The sequence below is a fragment of the Cavia porcellus genome, unplaced genomic scaffold, assembly GCF_034190915.1.
Source record: "Cavia porcellus strain 051 isolate PalLab524CR breed Dunkin Hartley unplaced genomic scaffold, mCavPor4.1 scaffold_1, whole genome shotgun sequence".
Lineage (NCBI taxonomy): Eukaryota > Metazoa > Chordata > Mammalia > Rodentia > Caviidae > Cavia > Cavia porcellus.
Genome location: NW_026947484.1, coordinates 60,559,737 through 60,580,347, shown reverse-complemented (window position 1 = coordinate 60,580,347; position 20,611 = coordinate 60,559,737). Strand labels below are relative to the sequence as shown.

The following is a 20,611-nucleotide window of genomic DNA, read 5'->3' as shown; positions in this document are numbered from 1 at the left end:
TGTTCCGAGCACAGGAGCTGTGTTTTGTGTGTGATGACTCACGGACTCCTCTCTTCCATCCTGAAGGTGACAGTGTCACTGCCCACCGGTGGGTCGGGGCCTGCTGCCGCCTCCCTTCCGTCTCCATCCTCCTCCGTGGCAGTGTGGTGTCTGCATGGACCTGCTCTCCTCTCCTGGCGGTGGTAAAGGCCTCCGCCCTCTCACTTTAACTCATAGGTTCCCCTACATCTGAACGGGAACTGGAAAGCTGCTAAAAAGCATCATATTCTTTATCTGAAAAATACCAAGATCCTTTTCCTGTTTCTCTTGTTCATCATGAAACTGCAGAAAATAAAGCACTTTATATCTGGCTGTGATTTTTGAGATGAAGACTGCTAAGTAAAAAGTTAGGATAAATACCATCTGCATGCTTAGCTAGCCATTCTTCCTACAACCCAAATAAAACTCTCAAAATTCTTATAACGCTTCATACTGTCATACACTGTTTATCTTGTGAATCTATTTTTGCTGACTTATGGAAACATGCTAATGTTTCTCCACAAGATTTTGAGAAGTCCTTTTTGGTTTTCTCCACAGTCTCGGTAGCAGTTTCCCAACCTTGCTCTAGCTTCCAGCACTTGCATTATACTTTCAGCAAATCCACGCAGAGAGCACACTTTGCAAGTTTAGATGCAGTGCTTGGAAAACAACTCTTGAAAGGAATGTTTCTCCTCCTGAATTTCTCCAGTCACCACCAGAATTCATGTGTGGCAGGGCAGTCCCGGTCCTGCATTCACAGTCCTGGGGCAAATCTTGAGGCAGACAAGCTGAAGGGAGAGGGGGTTTTCCCAAACCAACCACGGAGGCTACAGAATTCAGATGTCGATAATAGCCCTGGCAGAGGGGCAGGCCACAGCATAAAGCAGTTACCTGGCAGATAGGCCATCCTCTCAGGGAGGTCCCTGAAGACAGTGACATCCTAGAAGTGAAGCATGAGGGGATTGGGGGCTGACTATAGGCTCACAAGGACCAGCATTGGACTCCACTCTGAAAGAGCAGGCCACAATGAAGACTCATCTGCTGAACCTTGAACACCATGTTGAGTGGACCCTTGAGTTATAACTGGCCTGGCATATGAACAACTTGGGTTATGACCAGAATTTCAGTTTTAATTTATGACCAAAGTCTTGAGTTAGGACCCAAACGCTGGCTGCTTGTGCTTCCAGACAGCCTCAGATATAGATTTAACTCTTCAAGAGTTCTGGAAGGACATCCTTTCCTATGTGGGGTTAACTGAGGAATCTTGAGCCACTATCTCTTGGAGGACCCTGAGCTCTGCCTGTATACAGGAGAGCAACTTCCAAGGCTATAGTGGAGCCTGAACCTTCAGCTGCCAACTTGAGTTACAGCCGGCCCTGGAGAATGAACTGAGTTTGTAGACCACGAGTCCACTGTAGTTCTGTCCCCAGACAGCAGAGAAAGTGTTGATGGTGGGCAGTGATTTCAGAGTGTTCACAGATGACCTGACAGAAACGCAGGGCATTTGGGTGGCTGAGATGTGGCTCAGAAGATTTGCTTGGGATCTGGTCTGTCTCAGGGCTGGGGTCACAGGCTGGGCAGTGGGCTCCTGGCCTCACCAGGGACCCTCAGAGAAATACCAGGCTGGGCGGGAGCCCTGGCTCCTCTCCCAGTTCCCCAGAGCACAGCCCCTTCCCATCCGAAAGCCACACATTGTTCTTGTAAAGTCCAGTCGGGGCTGCACTCGATTTGTAACGTCCACTTTACTTTCCTCCTCAGAGGACATTCGGCAGCTTTTATTCCTTGTATTAACACTTTTCCTAGATGGAGCCATTACTGCTCCAAACATAAGGCCACTCTTACTCAAATATTTCAAAATAATTTTTAGGAAGAGTCAATTTCAAACTTTCCCTGTATTTTTGTCTTCATTTTATTTCCTCAGAATTATTTTTCCAAATCACCACATTTGCAGACAAAGAATCCGTGGGCTTTCCTGCACTCAGTTTCTGTCCCCTCCCTGCCCAAACCCCACCCCCCACCCCGCCTCTTGTTTCCACCTTTGGTTTTAGCCCGGGGCCTCAGAGAAAACGCTGAAACCATGAAGCACAGTCCGAGGGTGATAGTTCCAAGCAGGCACAAAGGAGGTCTGACAGTGCCAGTAAAGGTCTGCTCCTCTCCACGGGACCCCGGCACCTCACAGGTCTCCGCTGTCCTGGCCTCTCCAGAGAGCAGTCCGCGTGGCCTGGAAACCCATTCTTCTATCTCTAAACTTCCAGTATGAATGTGAACTGTCTGCAGTCAGAAGGAATTCTCTGGAGCAGAGTTTTGGATTCTACTTTGAGACTGCATACATTCAGCTCAGGCCGCTGCAACTTTGGGCTCTAAGAACTCAGTGCCCACAGTACAAGGCCTTTGATTTTCAATGGAAAATAAAATCAATTTATTATTTCCTGAGTATAGAAAGGTGCACTCTGTGAACCTAAAGCCTGCGTGAACCATCCGTTTAACCTGGCCCTGAGATACGTGTCTGCCTTTGAAAACCTGAATTACAACAGAGGTGCCACATGCATTTTCAGGGGCAGAGGACACAGGTGTAGGAGCACGTGACCCGGGAGGCTAAAGGGATGGCAGTGCCTCCTGCTCCCACACTTGGAAGGAAGCTGTCCCGCTCTTCCCATGGCCTCAAGGTGCGGGGACTCACCTTAATGGTGGCCAGCGCCTCCTCCATGATGGCACACTGCCTGGGTGTCAGGCCCCTGGCGTCGTCACGAATCATGTGCTCCTGGAAAACAGGTGTGTTCATTTAGTCAGAGCTCTCAGACATGCTCTGTCCGCTTCCTGCACATTGACGTCGAAGATCCAGGCTCCAAAACAATAGTTGACTAGTGCTGTCCACCTTTTGTTTTTGGATCCAGGACCTTCATGCCTTCACACTGAGCTGTCTCTCCAGCCTTTGCTATTAATTTTTACTTTGAGGAGGGTGGGTCACACTAAATTGTTAAATTGTGCAGGCTGGCTGGAACTTGTGATCCTCCTGCCTCAGCCTTATCTCCTCAACCAACCACTAATGGAACTGGGCCCTTGTGAGAAATTCAGAATGACAGCTCTGTTCCATAGAGGCATCATGGTGGTTGTTCAGTTCTTTCTGAGGAAGGAGGTGGTGTAGACGATAAAACAGGACACTAACATCATAGGTACCTGTTTCACCTTGGTAAGTGATTATGCAGACGATGGTCCCCACTGTGCTGTAGGTAGGAGAGAGAACCCAGGGCACGAACTGGGCCACTGCTGGCCCGGAATTGCCCTGTCTGCCAGCAGCAGGTGGTGTCTTTTGCAATTGCCAGCAAAGTTAGGGAATGCTTCATCTTCCTTGTTCTCACAGGAGCCACAAACCAAATGCCAACATTTTCTGCTTCCTACAGATGCCACATCTAAAAACTACAGCACCTGAATGTGGCCAGCATCACATCAAGTAGAAAACTCAGTCAAGGTCATCTGTGTTTAGAGCTCTTCCCCTTACCTCTGTTTGAGTGGGTGGGTTAAACAGGGTAGTTGTAGGTCAAGTTCTGACTCAAATGAAGAGGGGCTGAGGGTTCCTATATGCAGTAGTAAGCTCACAACTCCGGGAACCCGAAGTGCTTATTATTAACGGTTGGGCTGAACATGGCTATATATTCATTGCCTGCTGGGATGAGAGTCACAGTGTTCTGTGCTGCGCTGACTTTAGGGCTTTTCTAGACTTGAGTGGATTTCTATGCAATGCTGCATTCTGCCTTTGTTCACATATGAAAGTGTGTGTTCTGATTTGCTCCGAAGCAACCACATTGATTGCTGCAGTGCAAAGTTAAAATCCTTGGAGCAGATTGTGAGGTCACAGGCATCCGCCTTCCTGTCTGTTACTAGGAGACAAAGAGGGTGGTAGAGCTGCGTTAGCACCTGGCTTCTGGGGCCCCTGGCAGCTCCCTCGCTCTCCTTACCTTCAGTTTGGATAACTGTCCCAGGTCTTTTGCTGTGATGAAAATCATCTGAGGACCCTAAAAACACATAGAGACAAGGAAAGGAAGATCAGTCTTACCAGTGACAGTTTTGGTCACGGTGCAAAGTAGCTGTGGAGGGTTTTCTTTGTCTACTGTGTTGCATTTTTTTTTGGTGGCTTTTATGTTCCATGTTCTTCTCCATCCCCTTGAAAGAGCAGGACAGAGATAACTGCAAGGTGCTCAGTGCGTCGGTCCTTGCAGGCTCCCACTCCAAGAGTCCTCGCTGGGGGCAGGGAATGGCTGAGCCACAGTGCCCAGGTTGACTGGCACATGCTCACACCTGTGAAACCAGCAGAGGCAACTCTCTTCTCTCTCCCAGAGTAAATGTGTGAGAATGTTCAGCTGCAGGGCTGGAAGGTGCTTTCTCCACAGCCACGGAAGATAGCCAGTGCAGCATGTAAGCCTTCCCATAATGCCAGGATGGGGCTGGACCACCAAGTATGGCCACACTCATCAGCACCTAGGACTATCTTCCAGGTACAGGAAATCGAGCTAACATTCCCCACATTCTCTCTTCACTGAAAATTATGCAGTCAGTAGGGAACTGGACTACCAGGTTCATGAGAACTGTGACCAAGGCTGATTTTGCTCATATTTTATCCCCAGCACCCAGCACCGTGCCTAGTACACATAAGAAAAATAATATTCACCCAGGGAATGAATGAATGAATGATACAGGCTCACACTTGGAGATGACAATGCTCAGGGGAGTTTGATGATGATAAGCTACTGTAGGAAAACCTTTATGCAGAGAACAAAATGTTACAGAGAGGCTTTGTGTGGTTATATAATTAAATTTATACATATTTATATGGTATACTTAAAAAGTCTCATATTCTTCAAAGTGGTACACTAAATATCATCAAGTTTATGGGGGAAATAGCAGCAGGCAAGGCAATCAAAGCCCGTGGGAATTTGCTGCTGAAGAACTCTCAGACATAATAATGCGTACTTCAAGAGGCTGTGTGGACAGTGGGGAGCCGGGCACAGCTGACCATGCCAAGGGACGGTAAAGCTGTAAGCCGACTGACCCAACAGCAGAGCATTGTGGCGCGGTCGTAGGGGAGCCAGAGCACAGGGAGGTGGGGTTCACTGGTGCACTTCGGGAGAGGAGGCCATGAAGCACTGTCTTCCTGTCCTTTGGCAAGTTTTGTGTGCTGTTGCATGAGAACATGCTCCTCTCCTGCTGAAGTTACAGTTCTGCTGTGCTCCAGAGGCGCTGACCGGGGGAACCTCCACAGACACCAGCCAGCTCCCAGACTGCACTGACGCCCTTCTGCCAAGCCTGCCACCACAGGCCAGATGGAGGTGCAGCCTCATCACGGCAGGACGAGGTTGTGTCTGTGTTTCCTGGGGTTGCACCACCCCCCACATGGCGACCATAGCTCATTAAGCCCCACATTTGTGGCATTTGGTAAATACAAAGTATTCCAAATTTTATCACTCCCTGGCAGTAAATCAAGAAAAACAGCAATTTTTGTATTTTGGTGCACTTTATAAAATACTTTTGTCTATATATTTCCACTGGATAAATATGGATTGATAAGCATGATTAATGTTCTTGACAGGTCTTTTACCTTATATTACTCATGATTTGTAACAGTTTCTCTTCCTTAATCACATACAGTTCTTCCAAGACAAGCGCACATTGAGTTACCATCTCCTTGCTAGTCTAGGTGGTGAAGTCTGTAGCCCCGCGCGGCTCCTGACCATCGTCCACCTTGCTGCCAACTGATCTTCCCAGTCCTCACCCTTCAGGTGGCTAAAAACTTCCTCCTCTCTTGGCCTCTAAGTGTGCCGTAACCAGGGAGGCAGAACAGAAAGGGGAGACACTCCAGGGAACTACCTGTGAGGCTGCAGCATTTCAGCAAGAATCACGGTCCCTACCTCCGTCCTAATTGTATTTCCCTGTGGTTCACAGTAAAATTTTGCAATGGCACATGAAGAGCAGATAAACTTACAAACTGAACTTTGATTTGTTTTTTAAAGATAAGCAAATGACAAGCCAGTAGGAAATGCGACTGCTATTAACACTACTTAAAGTTGACTTGAAAGAAAAATGTAATTTGATCAATCACTGTTAAAAAACTATATCAAAGACTTTCCCTAAATGAACTTAGTGCTTTATGCAGATCAAAACCATTCACCTTTATGTCAGGTTATCTTGTGGTGAAACACTATGTTGCTTAAATTGTTCTGTTCTGACCTGTGTTGTTATGTTGTTATGTCCTCTTTTATCTCAATCTCACCTTTTTTAAAAAATTTATTTTTTTAAATTATTTTTTAATTAAGGAAAAAATAAAAAAGCAGGATATATTATAGTAACTTTTGATTTCCTATTAACTTGATTTGAACCCCTGTATTGCTCTTACCATCTTGTTTTGACTGATTTTACTCTATTCTGTTCTGTTTGATAGTATCAAGTTTAAGGGTATAGGCAACTACTTTGAAGGCAATAAGACTCACTATGATGCTCATTCTAGTTTGACTATTATCTTCTTTTGAAGTCCTATAAGGTCTTCAACGTTTCAGTTTTATTGGTTTTGTTCTGTACTGTTTTGTTCAATTTTATTATATCTGATGATATAGGCAATTCTCTCTCTTTTTTTTTTTTTTTTTTTTGTCTTTTTTGTTTTTATCGGTACCAGGGATCGAGCTCATGACTGCCTGCTTACAAGGCAGGCACTTATGCCGCTGAGCTAAATCCCCAGCCCCTAGGCAATTCTTTTTAAGATAGCAGGACGCATTATGGTAACCATTGTTGATCACCTCATATTCTATTTTTACATCATGTACTATGTCCATCCTTTTGTTTTGACTGATTCCATTTTGTTTTGTCACATTTGATTTTATTCTCTTCAAAAAAAGGTAATAACTGTGGGAGTAATAAAACCCAAAATGTGTAATTGTTATTGTAAAAAAGAGAGGAAAAGAAAGTGCTCTAAAGGATATAGCTGCATGTATATTTAAGTGTGTAAGATAGATAACCATATTATTAAGTTTTTGTTGGATCATTGAACAGAACTGTTTGCATTCTCACTGTTTGAATGTCCACTTTGTATGCTTTAATTTTGTAACTTGAACAACTATTTCTAAGATGACAATATATAATCTATCAACTAGTGATTTCTTACTGTTTATTTTTTTGAAATTGTATTACTTATACCCTTTTATGTTTTGTTTTTTTCTCTTTAGATAAAAATTTAAAAAAACATTTACTTAAACAAAAGCACCTCTATAGATTGTTGAAAGTGAGCCACATTTTAAATACTTACTGTTTGATCTGTCAGAGGAGGGAGAACAATTTGTTTTTCTATTTTGTTGAGAACCAGCTTCCACAGCTCTTTCAGAACTCGCTTTAGTACTGTCTTCTCACAGATTTTGGCCGAGAGACTTAATCTGAAAAAGGACATGCACTCATCTATGTGTCCGGTTACTTTATGGACCCTTCAATTCATATTAACCACGGAGATTCCAATGCCTCAATAGGTCTTTATAATTTTAAAATGCTAAATTCCATTTACTGAAAAAGATAAAGCTTTATTGAGTCTATATATTAGATAATTCACTACATTTGATAGAAAATGAAATCTGAAAATTTATTTCCTCAGTTCAGAAAGAAAAACACATAAAGCATACAAAGTAAATTTATACCTAAAGGAAAAAGCCCTTCTTTATTCACACATAAAATCTATTCTGCCCTGTGCAATTTCTGCAATCTGCCACCAGCTTTAACTTGGGGTTCAGAGAAACATGACAGAACTCTTTTCATGTAACTGACAGGGCAGAGAGCATCGTGATAAAGTCAAGGCTCCCAACATACATGAGTTCCACCCTCACCCAATTGTGGATGTGGCACGGGCCCACGTTTAAGATCTGGACTGAATATCCAAGAATTGCATTTTTATCACTAGTGAGTGCTGAGCTGACAGCATGGCAAAGGTGTACATCACTGTACACAAGAACCAAGCTGACTAAGAATACATTCTATTCAAAGCTTTTCTCATGGTGAAATAATGATGTAATATCACCTGGGATTTGTATGACACCTTGTAAATCACTTTTGCATAAATGTCTCATGTTATTATATCCACTTAGAAACAAAACAGACTCAGAGTTGTGGTCTTTGTCTAAAAACATGTGTATTAGCTGGCTTTCTTGTTGCTGGACACAGTACTTGACATCCACCTTAGAGAAGGAGAGGTTTATTTTGGCTCATGTTTTAAGAGGATTCAGGCTAGGTCAGCTGGCCCCATGGGAGAAGGGTGTGGTTAAGCAAAGCTGTTTAGCTCACAGGGCCAAAGCAGAGCCAGAGAGGAAGGGCTGAAGGACCAGACACTGACCTCAAAGCTATACCTCCATGACACACCCAGGTGTGTGCTCTCCAGTCCTCCAGGTGGATCCTGAAGTCAGTCACGGTGATGCTGACCCTAACCATCACAATGGAGAACTAGAGAGGGAGTCAGAGCCAGGATATCCTTCTATGCCTCCAGGAATGCCTTCCATGTGTGGAGGCACAGGGCTGTGGAACAGCTGGGAAATACATCTTAAAGACACTGGACTTTTTGAGGCTCCAGAAGAAGAGGAGGTCAGCCTGCTCACAGGGTTTGGGGCAGCCTTCTTGTCTCCCTGGAGCACTACTCAGCACCCTGTCTACTTTTGGACTCAGGAATAATCACCCTGGCTCTCTCTCTGGCAGACACAATTGCCTTTTCATAGCAAAAGTACACATAATTATCATTAGTAATTGATTTTAATAATCAATATTTAAATAAATAACTGGGGATTAAATAAAATAACTGGGGTTGGGGGTTTAGCTCAGTGGCATAAGTGCCTGCCTTGTAAGCACGTGGGCCTGAGTTCAATTCCCGGTATTGATAATAAATAAATAAATAAATAAATACATAACTACTCTTTAAAGTAATGTGACATATGAAAGGCAAACAGAAATCTGATATATAAAAATGCATAAAAAGCCGCCCTGGATGAGACTCACCCGCGGGTGCAGCTCCACCAGCGTGGAGGCCCCTGTTCAAGGGTGGCGCTGTGAGTGTGCTGCTGAGAAGCTGCAGTGTGCACCCGGTAGAAACAGGCCAAGTGGCACTGGCTCTCCTCACCAACACTTTTAGGACGACTGAAGCCCAGCACACCTACGTGTGTGACGTGCACTTATGAAAGGTCCATGCGCAAGAACTGGTCTCACTTTTCTGGTTGGCTCACGCAGGTAGTGTAGTGGACTACTCTGGGGGACGGGCAGTGCTTGGACAAGGATAAGCCAGGGACTCGACCGCAGCTCTGCCCATTGCTGCTGCTGGGAATACAGCTCCCAGCTCATTGCACTCAATGTTCAAATCTTCATGGAGGAGGTGAAACATGAAGAAACGAGATGCATTACTCAGGCTCATGGAGCCAGAGGGAAACCGGGCACTTAAAATGTAATGTAATTTCCCAGGGGGAAGTTTTTTCAAAACCACCTTGAAGACTTCCAGTCATTTACTGGTTTTTGTTTTTGTCTTGTTGCAGTACTGGAGACTGAACTCAGGGTTTTTGCCCTGAGCTACATCTCAGCTGTTCTGATTTTTTGAAACAGGATATTGACTTGCCCAGGCTGGGTCCCCATGTGTAGTCCTCCTGTGTAATCCTTCTGGAGTGTTCTATGCCCATTTGTCTTGCTATGAATTCTTTGTTGGGTATGTTAAAAAGAATTATGATGCTTCTAAATGACCAATTACCCAAGTGAATGTAATCATTAGGCCTCACAAACATGTACTAATAAAAAAAGACCTTATAGCCCTCTTTTTATCTTATCTTGGCCCTTTAATCATTAATCTGATGTGATAACAATTAATGCGATAACATATGTAAATTACCCTATGACACTGGCCTTCCATGGGCATTCAAAATTATTGCTTGCTTTGCTGTCTCCAGGTCCGGGTCTGAGTGGCGGGTGAGTATACCTTCTCTGGAACTCCTGGGGCCAGAACTGTTTCAGACTTTGGAGTTCTCAGAATATGATATTTTTGCATGGTTTTACCACGTGAGCATCCCTGAGGCTAAAACCTGAAATACTCCCAAATCTGAGTTTTTGAGCATCGTGATTTTTACTAAATCAGAACTTCTGAGAGCAGGGATAGAAGAGACCTACGCCACTCCTGACTTGTGGCTGAGGACTGAGTTGGCCCCTGCCACCCCAACTCACCCATCCTCCAGAGTGCGATGTTCTTCCAGGGCCAGGGTTAGACCCCTGCCTGGCTCGCTGCCGCCTGGTGGCTGGCAGAAGGCTGGATATCCAAGGGCACTCAGGGAGTTGGCACTGAAGGCCACGTCAGGCAGGAATCTGCATGCCCAGTGGCTGGATTTGGCAGCCACATTCCTGCTGTTTTCTTCTTTAGCAGGTTTCTGACTCAATGTCTAATATTCTAGCTCAATTCCATCTCTATGTCCTGAGAATGTGAAACAAGATGTACCCAAGGAGCCCGGAATCCTGAGTCTCTGCCTCAACAGCTGCCTCCCTGGCCCCCTGCCTTCTCTCCTCTTTCCCTTCCTCTGTGCCATGATTCCTGACTTTTCCCATCCAGTAAAAAAATCAAAGGCACTGCACTTTGCAGAAGTCATTTGTTTCCATGACATTCTCTCTAAGACTCACTTACATACAGGAAAACAGTTTACTCTTAACTTCCTAGCAGTCAGATGTAGGCATGCAGGGCACTAAATGAAGATAAAATTGGGTAGAAAACTTACGTTTTGTCCAAGAAGTCCATGAGAGGCCTGAGCACTATCTCTGCATCCAGGGCTGCGCTGTTCTTGTTGGATGTGGTGCTTCCGTTGGATCGCATCTGGTGCAGTTCAACACTCATCTGTTTTATACACTCTTCAATTATAAGCTGAAAACTGAAACAAGGAATATAAGTCATGGGATAAAAGGAAACATCTTTGTTGATCACAGGTTGTGCCCACTAGAACATAAGCTCCATCAAAGCAGCATCTCTCTCCTCCTCAGTACTGTACACTTCCTACGCCTTGCACAAGGTACTATGCCTGTGACAAGGGGGATTGTCAGGAAATCCTGACGCAACAGTTAAATGCCATATTGTTTGTTTAAACTCCTAAGAGGCTTGAGCTTAAGTTTTCACAGCACACACACAAATGCTGTCACTGGGAGAATACATATCCTAACTAAGTGGACTGTGATCATTTCATAATGTATATGCATATCAAGTTGTACACTTTAAGTAGGTACAATTTTTGTATGTCAGTGGCATCTCAATAGAGGGTTAAAGAGGAAACATGGTCAGATGCACCAATGGTCATCTTCCCGCCTGCCTGCACTACCTCACAAGTCTCCATCTTTAAGTAGGCGATTGGAAGTAAATCCTGCCTGTCTCCTTGTTCTCCACACCCTGTGCAGCGTGGTGGTTCTTCCCTCAGCAATGGCAGGCAGCAAGAGATGTAAACAGCGACGACTCTCAGCGTCATTGCTAAGATGGCTTCAGCACAGAGCCAGTTAAGGCACAGGCCCATGCAAGCACAAACACAGGCAAGAGAGGAGTGGACGGAGGTGTGGGAAGGGTCAGGCCTAGGGACTGGGGCCCACAAGAGGCTGGGCACGCATACGGTGTTGAACAAGTCAGCCCTGTTGGCAGGACATGCAGTGGTTGCACAGCTAATGTTCTCTGGAAAGCAGACAACTGCAGAAAAGCTTCAGCTCATAGAGGCCGAAGGTTTCAATATAGAGCCCACATCATGGATGAGACCACATGTGCTCATTCATGCATCCTAGGTGCTAAAAACCATCAATAAATGTAGAGAAGGCATGGCTTCTTGCTCCCATAGCAGAGATGAGAACTTTATTATTTTATTACTTAAATTGTTAAATATTCTAGTTAGGCCTGTTTCATTTTTAGCTTTACCTAATAAGGGAAATTTTCAATAAATTGTAAAGGGTCACAGTTTGGCTGTTTTTCTTGTTTCCAGCCCTGTAAAGGCAGGTTTATAAACACACTGGTCCATAATTTTGAACATATTTTCAAGGCCTGAAGCTGCATGTGCCATGTTCTTGGCTCATCCTCCCTTGGCTCCTGACGTCTGCTGGGCTCTCTTGACCATTCCTGCCTCTCCAGACTTCCATTTGGATTTGGATCTCAGCTGACCCAGAAACGCGATACGTTTCTTAGCTCTGTTTCCATTTGTCTAGTCCCACAGAGTAACCTCTTCCAAGACCTCATCCCGGGGAACCCAAGCCCTAACCACTGGGCCTTTACCAGACCAACCCAGGCTCTGGCTTTCCATCAGGTGGAGGCTGAAGGGTGGGAGAGCGTGGGGTGGAGGATAAGGCAGTCAAGGGGTGGGTCCTTGTGGTGGTGATGTGTTTAACTGGGATTGCGATAGAAGATACTTGGAATGAGAGAACAAGAAGGCATATAATGGTGGAAACTTCTAGCTAATTGATTCCTAGGGGATCATCAGTGATTTTGCTGGCTGCCATAAGAATCACCTTGAGAGTAATGACTTTCTTTTGAACCTATAGTCAAGTCAATACTCACTCCTTACTGGGGTGTGAAGTATGTGAGCAGAGGGTCTGGAAATTATGCATCAAATATGGAAAGGTAGGCTCCCAAGCAGATCTATGTGGTGACTGATCTAAGCCAGCAGGGTGTGGGAAGCATCCTCATGGTAATTGCAGTGAGGCTCCACTTTTGCATGAGTTCCGGGTAAGCCAACACCTACACAAACTGAAAAAGCTTTTGTCTTTATTAATTTTCAGTAAATTTGCCTAACAACTTTTCTTTTTCTATTCATATTTCAGCAGAAAAAAATCTTTATTAGTTAACTTGAATAAAAAGTACTGCAGGAAACAACAGATTCTCTGAGCACCCAAGGAGCAGGACAGGCTCAGAATTCCTAGGAAATAGCCCAAACTCTTTGTCCACTGACTCAGCCTGCCACTGGTACTAATGAGGTCAATAAAGGAAACACAGCCACACACAAAAGGAGAAACACTAACAGGAAATCTAAGTGGTATAGTTTTGAAAATCTTACGGCCATCTGTACAGGCATCTTTCTAGGTCACCACAGTGAAACCGCTGCCTCAGGTCCCAGGCAGGGGACCCATGAGTGTCAGGACCAGGGACTCCCTTTCAGGCTTGGCTTGGCTCTGCTCTCCTTCTGAAAAGCCACCCCAAGAGCTGCAGGCCAGCTCAATTTAATGCTAATGACACAGGTCAAACTGACTTTTGGAGCTACTGATGCAGCTATTTTTAAGTCCATCAGCCGCTACTTCAGACATGCCTTGGGCTGTTCCTGGTTGAGCTTTGCAGCATGGTCACAGGGATTGCTGAGACCTGTGTGTGATGCTCCATAGCAACGGGGAGACAGCAATTACTCCTGTCACAAGAGCATGTGACATGGGCCCGCTTGCTCCAATAATCCCAGTTGAACAAAGCGCCACCTTCTTTCCCATGTTTAGAGGAGGACAAAGGACTAGATCCATGGCATTGTGGGTATCAGTGCCTGGGCTCCAGCACCTGCTTGGGACAAATGGAGCCTGCAGTGCACCCCAAGCAGCACACTTGCTTTCAGATACAAAGTTGTTCAGACTTTTCCCAAGTAGAACTCATGTTTTAACATGCACAGCATGAAGGTTCCTCCCGCAAACAAAATGAAATGAAGAACATTTGCTTCCTGGGAAGATTCAGAAACGCGATACGTTTCTTAGCTCTGTTTCCATTTTCTTAGCTCTGTTTCCATTTCCAGATGGGCGTTTGGCCATGGCCACTGCAGACCTTGCGGCTAGCAGACAACAGAGCAGAGGTGCAGGCTGCTGCCCTGATCATCCCTGCAGTGCGGGGTGGGCTTCAGGGATGATGCCATTGGATTCCAGGGCTGCAGACACAACTGATGTCAACCAACAGGAGGCTGCTTGTGGGTTCTTCCTCACTCAGCTGCGTTTGGGCATCTGAGAGAAAGTGGGGTGTTTTGGGGGGTCTTTCTGATTAAGAAATGGCATCATAAGCATCAACAGATGCCTCTTAATTGTGTCTTTCAAAAAATACAACTGGTGTCCAAACTCTTGTTCCCCTATGAGAAAAGTGTATAATCTCCTTGGAAAAGAAAGCACATTGCTTAAATTGATAAGACAGACTTTATTGAAATTCTTCAGGCAATTCTATATTAAATTAATGACTGTCTTCAAATAAGTATTTGTTTTTCAGTCTAACATTTGGTAATGAGATGGTTCCCTTCTGCTACAAGACCAAAGTGAAGCTTACAGAAGGTGAACTTCTCTTTTTAGAGCCACACCATAAACAACCTAAGTTGATTTTTTAAAAAACAGAAAAGAAAGTAGAATTGTCCACAGATTTCACACTGCTGGCTATGGACAGGCGGAACCAGCCCCTAGGTCCTGCCAGCGAGGCTCCTGGCCTCACATGGCAGAGCCTGGAGGCGTGGCTATCCCATGTGCCACGGCTGGGTAGAGCTGCCTGAGCACCAGCCGCTGTCCCCAGGGTCCAGCTTGCCCCTCCTCCCCTCTCTCCACCTCACTGCTCAGCCCTCCAGCCTGGAGCTGGACACCAGGTCTGACTTCAAGGTGGGAAGCAGACGGGCGAATGAGAACTGGAGCAGCATGAAGGGAGCGGCCCGCGTGAAGGGCCTCCCTCCCCTGAGGTGGGGTCACCTCAGATTTCTCAGAGGTGATGCTGAGACCAATCTTAGGGTCAAGGGGATTCAACCATTTGGAGGAGTGACACTGCAGAGCCGAATCACCCTGCCACCACTTACCTTTCACCATAGGTGATGCTGAGCCCATCCAGGACCCCGCTGAGTTGAACTTGAAGCTCTTTCAGAATAGTGCTCGCTTCAGGGTCTAGCTGCATAGAGATCACAAAAACATGACTGGAGTTTTGAAAAGTACCCCTTCATTTCCCTTAGAGACATTTTGCTTGTTACATGGTAACTTGAGGCAGTCACATATGCAGATGGGTACTTTTCTCTCATTTTGCCTTTGAAACCAAATGCAAGAGTTAGGAAACTGTGGAGGAAGTGGCAGGTTCTTCCGTATGAAAACTGGTTTGCATGCCATGCTTACAAAGAAAAGCCAGAGAGCAAAGCTTTCATCATTTACAGCCAGGGGGATGCAAAGCAGTACAAATCACCTTCCAAAACTTGATGATGGAAAAATCTAGAAAACCCACCATGTTATACATAAGTTAAATACAGGTACTGCTCCAAAATATATTTTGATCTTAATATTCCTGTCAACAAATAGTCCCACTAAAATATAAACTTCAGTTAAAAGTTAACTTCTGAGGACAGGTTGAGTATGAGTAATCTGAAATGCTTGGAACCAGAAGAGCTTCAGATTTCAGTTTTTCACATTTGGAAACAGCTGCCCAGACTCCAGTGGTTTAGCATTTGTATATCTGAGATCTGCAGTGTCTCAAAACCCAAAACATTTTGAGCACCAATTCAAAAATTTTGATTTTGAAGCAATATAGATTTTTTGATTTTTGCATTAGGAATACTAAGTCCGTATTGTTGTGGCTTATTGGAAAGTACTTTTCCCAACTGTAGAATTTTAAGTGATAGGATAAACGAACTGTCCAAGCACGTCCACATTTGTCTGAACTTGGTAGAGGGGGCTTCTCTCCTAAGACCTCATGGTAACTCAGTTCAAGATGCAAAGTTGAACTATTTATTTTAATTTTATTTTAACAATTCAATTATTTATAACTTGAAACTAAGCTTGTGAATGAATTTAGGTGCAAAAGAAAAGTAATTAGACCAAGGTAACTTATTTGTAATGCTTCTTGTTATGGTGCAAACATCAGAGGTCCATTTTTTAAAATTCAATTTGTTTTTAGAATAGTGTTAGGAAAGAATACAAAATAACATTAACACAAACAGACACACCAAAAATTAGTTCTGCAATTAAAGTAAAAGATCTATATACTTTAGCAAACATTAAAAAAAAACTTTTTTCTACTTTGTTGACTGTATTTTTGTGATATAACTGTTTTTGGTTTTTCAGTGAAAACTAAACAAAGCCTTTAATAGAGGCATTATATCAGTCAGGTGGAGGGAAGCTGGACTATTCTCTGAAATTGAAATCTTCCTGTCTTGACTCTTCAGAAATTCCATTTTCTATCATTAATGTCCATAGTTCCTATCCAATCAGTCTGCTCTTCAAAGATGAGAATCAAGCTACAGTGAGAGAATCATTTGTGGGAGGGTCTCAGATCCTAAAATTTTGTCTTACTTTCTCATTGTCGAAATACACTCGAATTAGAAGAGGAAAGGTTTGTTTAGCTCACAGTCTGTAGGGGTTTCAGAAAACAGTTGGCTGGCTCCAAGGTGGGCAGCACGGCAGGGTGGCATGGCACAGAGGCATGGCAGAGGGTCAGGGCAGAAACAGTGCATGGTGAGGCAGTCAGACAAAAGCAGCAAGCATCGAGCAGCCCTTTCCCTCTATGTCCCATCCAGGGTACAAACTGCCAGTACTCAGGGTGGGTCTTCCCGCTGTCTTCATAAACTCTTCCAGCCACACCCAGAACTACGCTAATCAGACCGGGGCTAATCCAGTTATCACACCCATAACCCAGTATCACACCTGTGATCCAGTCATCTCCAACGCCCCATCTATGAGCACACGAGACTTTGGAGGGGCATCTGACAACGCCTAGCCTTTAGCAGAGAGAACATGTTACGGCCTGTTCCGTGGTAGGAGGCTTATTACATTATTTTCTTTTTGTTGCTCTAAGACCAGCTTTAAGTTGACTTCACTTGGATGAAAAGGTCAGGAAGAGAGTGAGAGAGGCACACCCTATTTCTGTCTGGGTTCCCACTCCCCATGGACCTAGAAAGTACCCTCTAATGAAAGGGCTGAGAGCAGAGGTAGGTTTGTCCACTTGTCAAGATAATGACTTTAAAATTATGGCCCAACCTTAGATTTCTAATGTGGTCTGTGAGTGTTCTGCAAGATAAGCAAACATTTCTAAGAAATTTTAACTTGATAAATGAGCCATGTCTTGAGGGGCAATAGCACCTCTCTCTCTCTCTCTTTCTCCCTTTCCTCCTTCCCTCTCTCTCTCCTTCCCTGCTTTGATATAAAAGGGCTTTGAATTAAGAGTGGAATGAATTATTCTTGCAAACCATGAAAATGGTTACAGAGGTCAGTTGGATGAAGTTGTGCTGTTTCCTCATACTGTTACCTTAAGTGCTTTCTGATTAGACATTTCTTATCACATAATTGGTATTACTTGAAAATCAGAATCCGTCAATTACAGCATCTAAACACTGAGTGACAGTTTTAAGTTTTTGATAGGTATGTGTTTCTAAGTAGATCCAGACCAATTTTCTGTCGTGTAACTAGGGCAAAGCGGAAAAAGGCAGGAAAAGTAAACCGTTTCAGTGTGAGTTTTAGGTCATCCATATGATATCCCTAAAATAACCACAGCAATTCTGAGGCCAGCATGTGAGGCTCCTACAAACTGCAGACCATCACACAAGTAAGAAGATGAGCGTAAACATGGTAACTATGGGCTACGAGTTCACCTCCCTGCACGGCAACACGGCCCAGTTCTTGTGTTGTTCTGAGTGTGTCCAAATGAGGGACATTGTCTTTAGCCTCAAATTTTCTAAAGTATTAAAAAGTAATATTTTGGGGTTTGAGCATGTGCTGCATAAATTGTCAGCTGTGTATTTTAAAAATTATTGCCTACCTAGGAAAGGTAAAAGGCTACTTAATTTCATTTCATAAATTTTTAATACAAAAGTACTATAACATAAACTCAAACTTCTGTATTGTTACTTATGTTTAGTAAGAACAAAGAAAAACTTTGAAGCATTCAAAATTCATAGCCAATGAATTTATTCTAAATCAGGAAGTGAAGTGCCGTGTGAACCTGTACAAGTTACCTGGATGGCTAATAAAGACTCTATGTGAAGAGGAATATGTCCAAGGAAATTCAAGGGTAGAGTCAATTTAGAAACTTACAGGAAAGCTGCTGAAACAGATTTCACCCACACTCTATGAAAGACTTGGGAACTCCAAAATCTATCCTGACAGAGTGCAGTTTTAATGAGCAAATAAGCCATATGGCCACAAATAGGTAATAACCAAGTTTTTACACCATGAGACATAGTTACAAATAATTTGTCTGAGAGAGAGCTAGCAGGCAAGGTGTCCTTTAAGTATTTTCTTTCTCCTAAGGCTCATTTTTGCTTTTTCTCTAAATCACAATTCATTCACCACTTCCTTTTGCAAAGTCCTCTAGTGTCTCTTGTCTTGGACACTGGGGAACTTTGCCTTCGTTGCTTGTGTAAGAGTTTTCTTACAAACCCCTCTTCCTCAGAAGGGCTCTCCTCATCTGTATTTCAGTCCCAGCACCCTGCACTCCCAGGCACTCTGCTGAGCTGAAGGGAGGCAGCCAGGACAGGAGATCCCTGGAAAGCACTCATGATATCCGGACAGTGGCAACTCCTGGAATGACCTCTCGTGTGACTGCCATAGGATACCTTTGCTTACAACCCAGTCTCTTGATTAGTGGCCTTGTCATCCTGCTTCTGTGTCCACAATGCTTACTTGCATGTGCTTATTTCTGATTTCACCAGCTGATTCTGTTTCCTGTGTCTTTTGACTTTAAATCCTGTCCTGTCCCTTAGACATCAGAGTCCTTTGATTGCTACTCTCTGGACTTCTCATTCTGTACTCTCTCCCTGAGTTATCATCTGGCCCCTAGGCTTTCTACCCCTGGAAGAGACCCCTCGTCGCAACTTTAGTCTTGGTTGTCAGTGCCGGCTGGGTTCTTCCACTGCAGTGGTCTCCACACTTGAGTCACAGGGTGGCCTGAGTGGAAATATGACCTGGCCACCCTTCACTTGATTCTCTTGTTTTCCATGCCCAGGTTGGTGACTCATTGTTTAGGTAGACATGAATGTCATCTCTGACTTCAGTCTTTTCTGTCCTGTCTCTGGGGACACCAAGTGTGACTGGTCAGTTCCTGCCTTGTGTTCTCCATCCAACCCATCCTCATCATGTTGCAACTTGTATTTTTCACATCTAGTTATCATGATCATCTCCCAGTTGTGTGCTCATTTTCTTGCATCCTCTTCCTCATTGTTCCCAGAGTTGCTTTAATAAACCCGAATCCAAACTTTGTACTTGCTGGTCTCATCAAACTGGTTTTCAACTAGGGAGGTGCCTCAAGCAATTTCACACAAGTTTATCTAAGCTCTTAATTTCATTTATTTTGAAAAGGTCAGTTCTCTCCAATCCTGCTTATCAGAACTGACTCATCTTTTAAACTTTAGTTTAACTTAAAATACACAATTGAAGAACAGGTGAAAATCCCCTAGTGACCCTGAAATGCCCTAAGTCACTGTGTAGAACTGTGGCCTCTCTGTGGAGATGGGTGTGTTGTCAGGGACAGAACTGTGGTCCTCTCAGATGCAGGCCAGTGTGCACTCTCCAGCGATGCTCCTGTTCTGTTTGTTAAATTCCTCCTTGGAGAGACCTTCTTCAGGAGCACAATCATTTTCAGACCGATTACAGAATTTTCCTATCAGATTTGCAAGAATGTTATGCCAGAAGCATCAGTTACAGTATACACATCTGTGCGTCTAACTTCTTGGTGTCCAGAGGTTGAAGAACATCAGTAAGTGTCTCCCATCCTACTTAAGGAAAACAACACAGGGATCCAATAGTCATTGTGCTCCCAATCAACTAAGTGTCTGAGAGATCTTCAGTTCACTTCCTCAGTCACGTCACTGAAGGTACAAAGTGTTGCCCTAGAGGCCGAAGTTCATTCGCAATAGTTCTGAGCTCGTGAATACCAGCCAAGTTTGGAGCTTCCTAGTTCTATGTTCCTGTCCTGTTTTACTTTGAATTACATCTTCAAGCTTCACATGAGTGACAGGACGCTCTTTTCTCTTCGCGCAAACATTTCTTCCTCCTTGCCTGTGCCTCGAGTGCTATTTCTCTGTGGATTGCTAACGAGGCTCCTGCCTCACAGACACAGAGCCTCAGAGCACAGTTCAGCTTCTCTCTTTGTCAGGAGGGAAACCAAGGCCGGATAGTGTGTCAGGCTTTGGAGACACCCATGAGTGAAGAACTGTCTTCTTCAGGTGCTTGTGCCGAAGCCACATTCATTAGAAAAGCAAACTCCTCACCGAGGGTCACTGGAGAGGGCTCGCCAGCTCCCTGATGCCAGAGTACTACCTTCACCATCGCTCCTCTGCATGGCCCCACCGGCCGCTGACATCACTGCTGGTAAGGAATATAGTGCACCATGCACCAGGGTGAAGGTCAGTCCAGGCCACGGCATTCAATATCCATTGGGCAAGCATGTGGGCCCCAGCTCTATGTCAGAGAGAGGGACAAGTGCTGGTGTTCCACTGGACAGCACAGTGGGCATTTTGAACAGTGACACAGGTACATCTCAAAACAGCCAGAAAAGAAGGTTTCAGCTGTACTGTCTATAAAGAAATGATAAATATCTAAAGTGATGAGTGTGCTAATCACCTTGACCTGATCATTAAAATGTATGAGTGAATCTAAAAAATAATTTTGTGTACCCAAT

At 44.4% G+C, this 20,611-nt stretch overlaps 1 protein-coding gene across 1 annotated transcript in view; it reads right to left on the bottom strand.

Annotated features, from left to right (window-relative positions):
• The window catches only part of Unc13c (unc-13 homolog C), a 438,787-nt gene that overhangs the window by 44,761 nt on the left and 373,415 nt on the right, over positions 1–20,611 (bottom strand). Inside the window, exons 24-28 of the mRNA XM_003471882.5 lie at positions 14,814–14,902; positions 10,776–10,925; positions 7,310–7,433; positions 3,975–4,031; positions 2,699–2,779 (exon numbers count right to left, since the gene is read on the bottom strand). Coding sequence (XP_003471930.2) covers positions 2,699–2,779; positions 3,975–4,031; positions 7,310–7,433; positions 10,776–10,925; positions 14,814–14,902 — 501 coding nt within the window. The remainder of the gene's footprint in view (positions 1–2,698; positions 2,780–3,974; positions 4,032–7,309; positions 7,434–10,775; positions 10,926–14,813; positions 14,903–20,611) is intronic.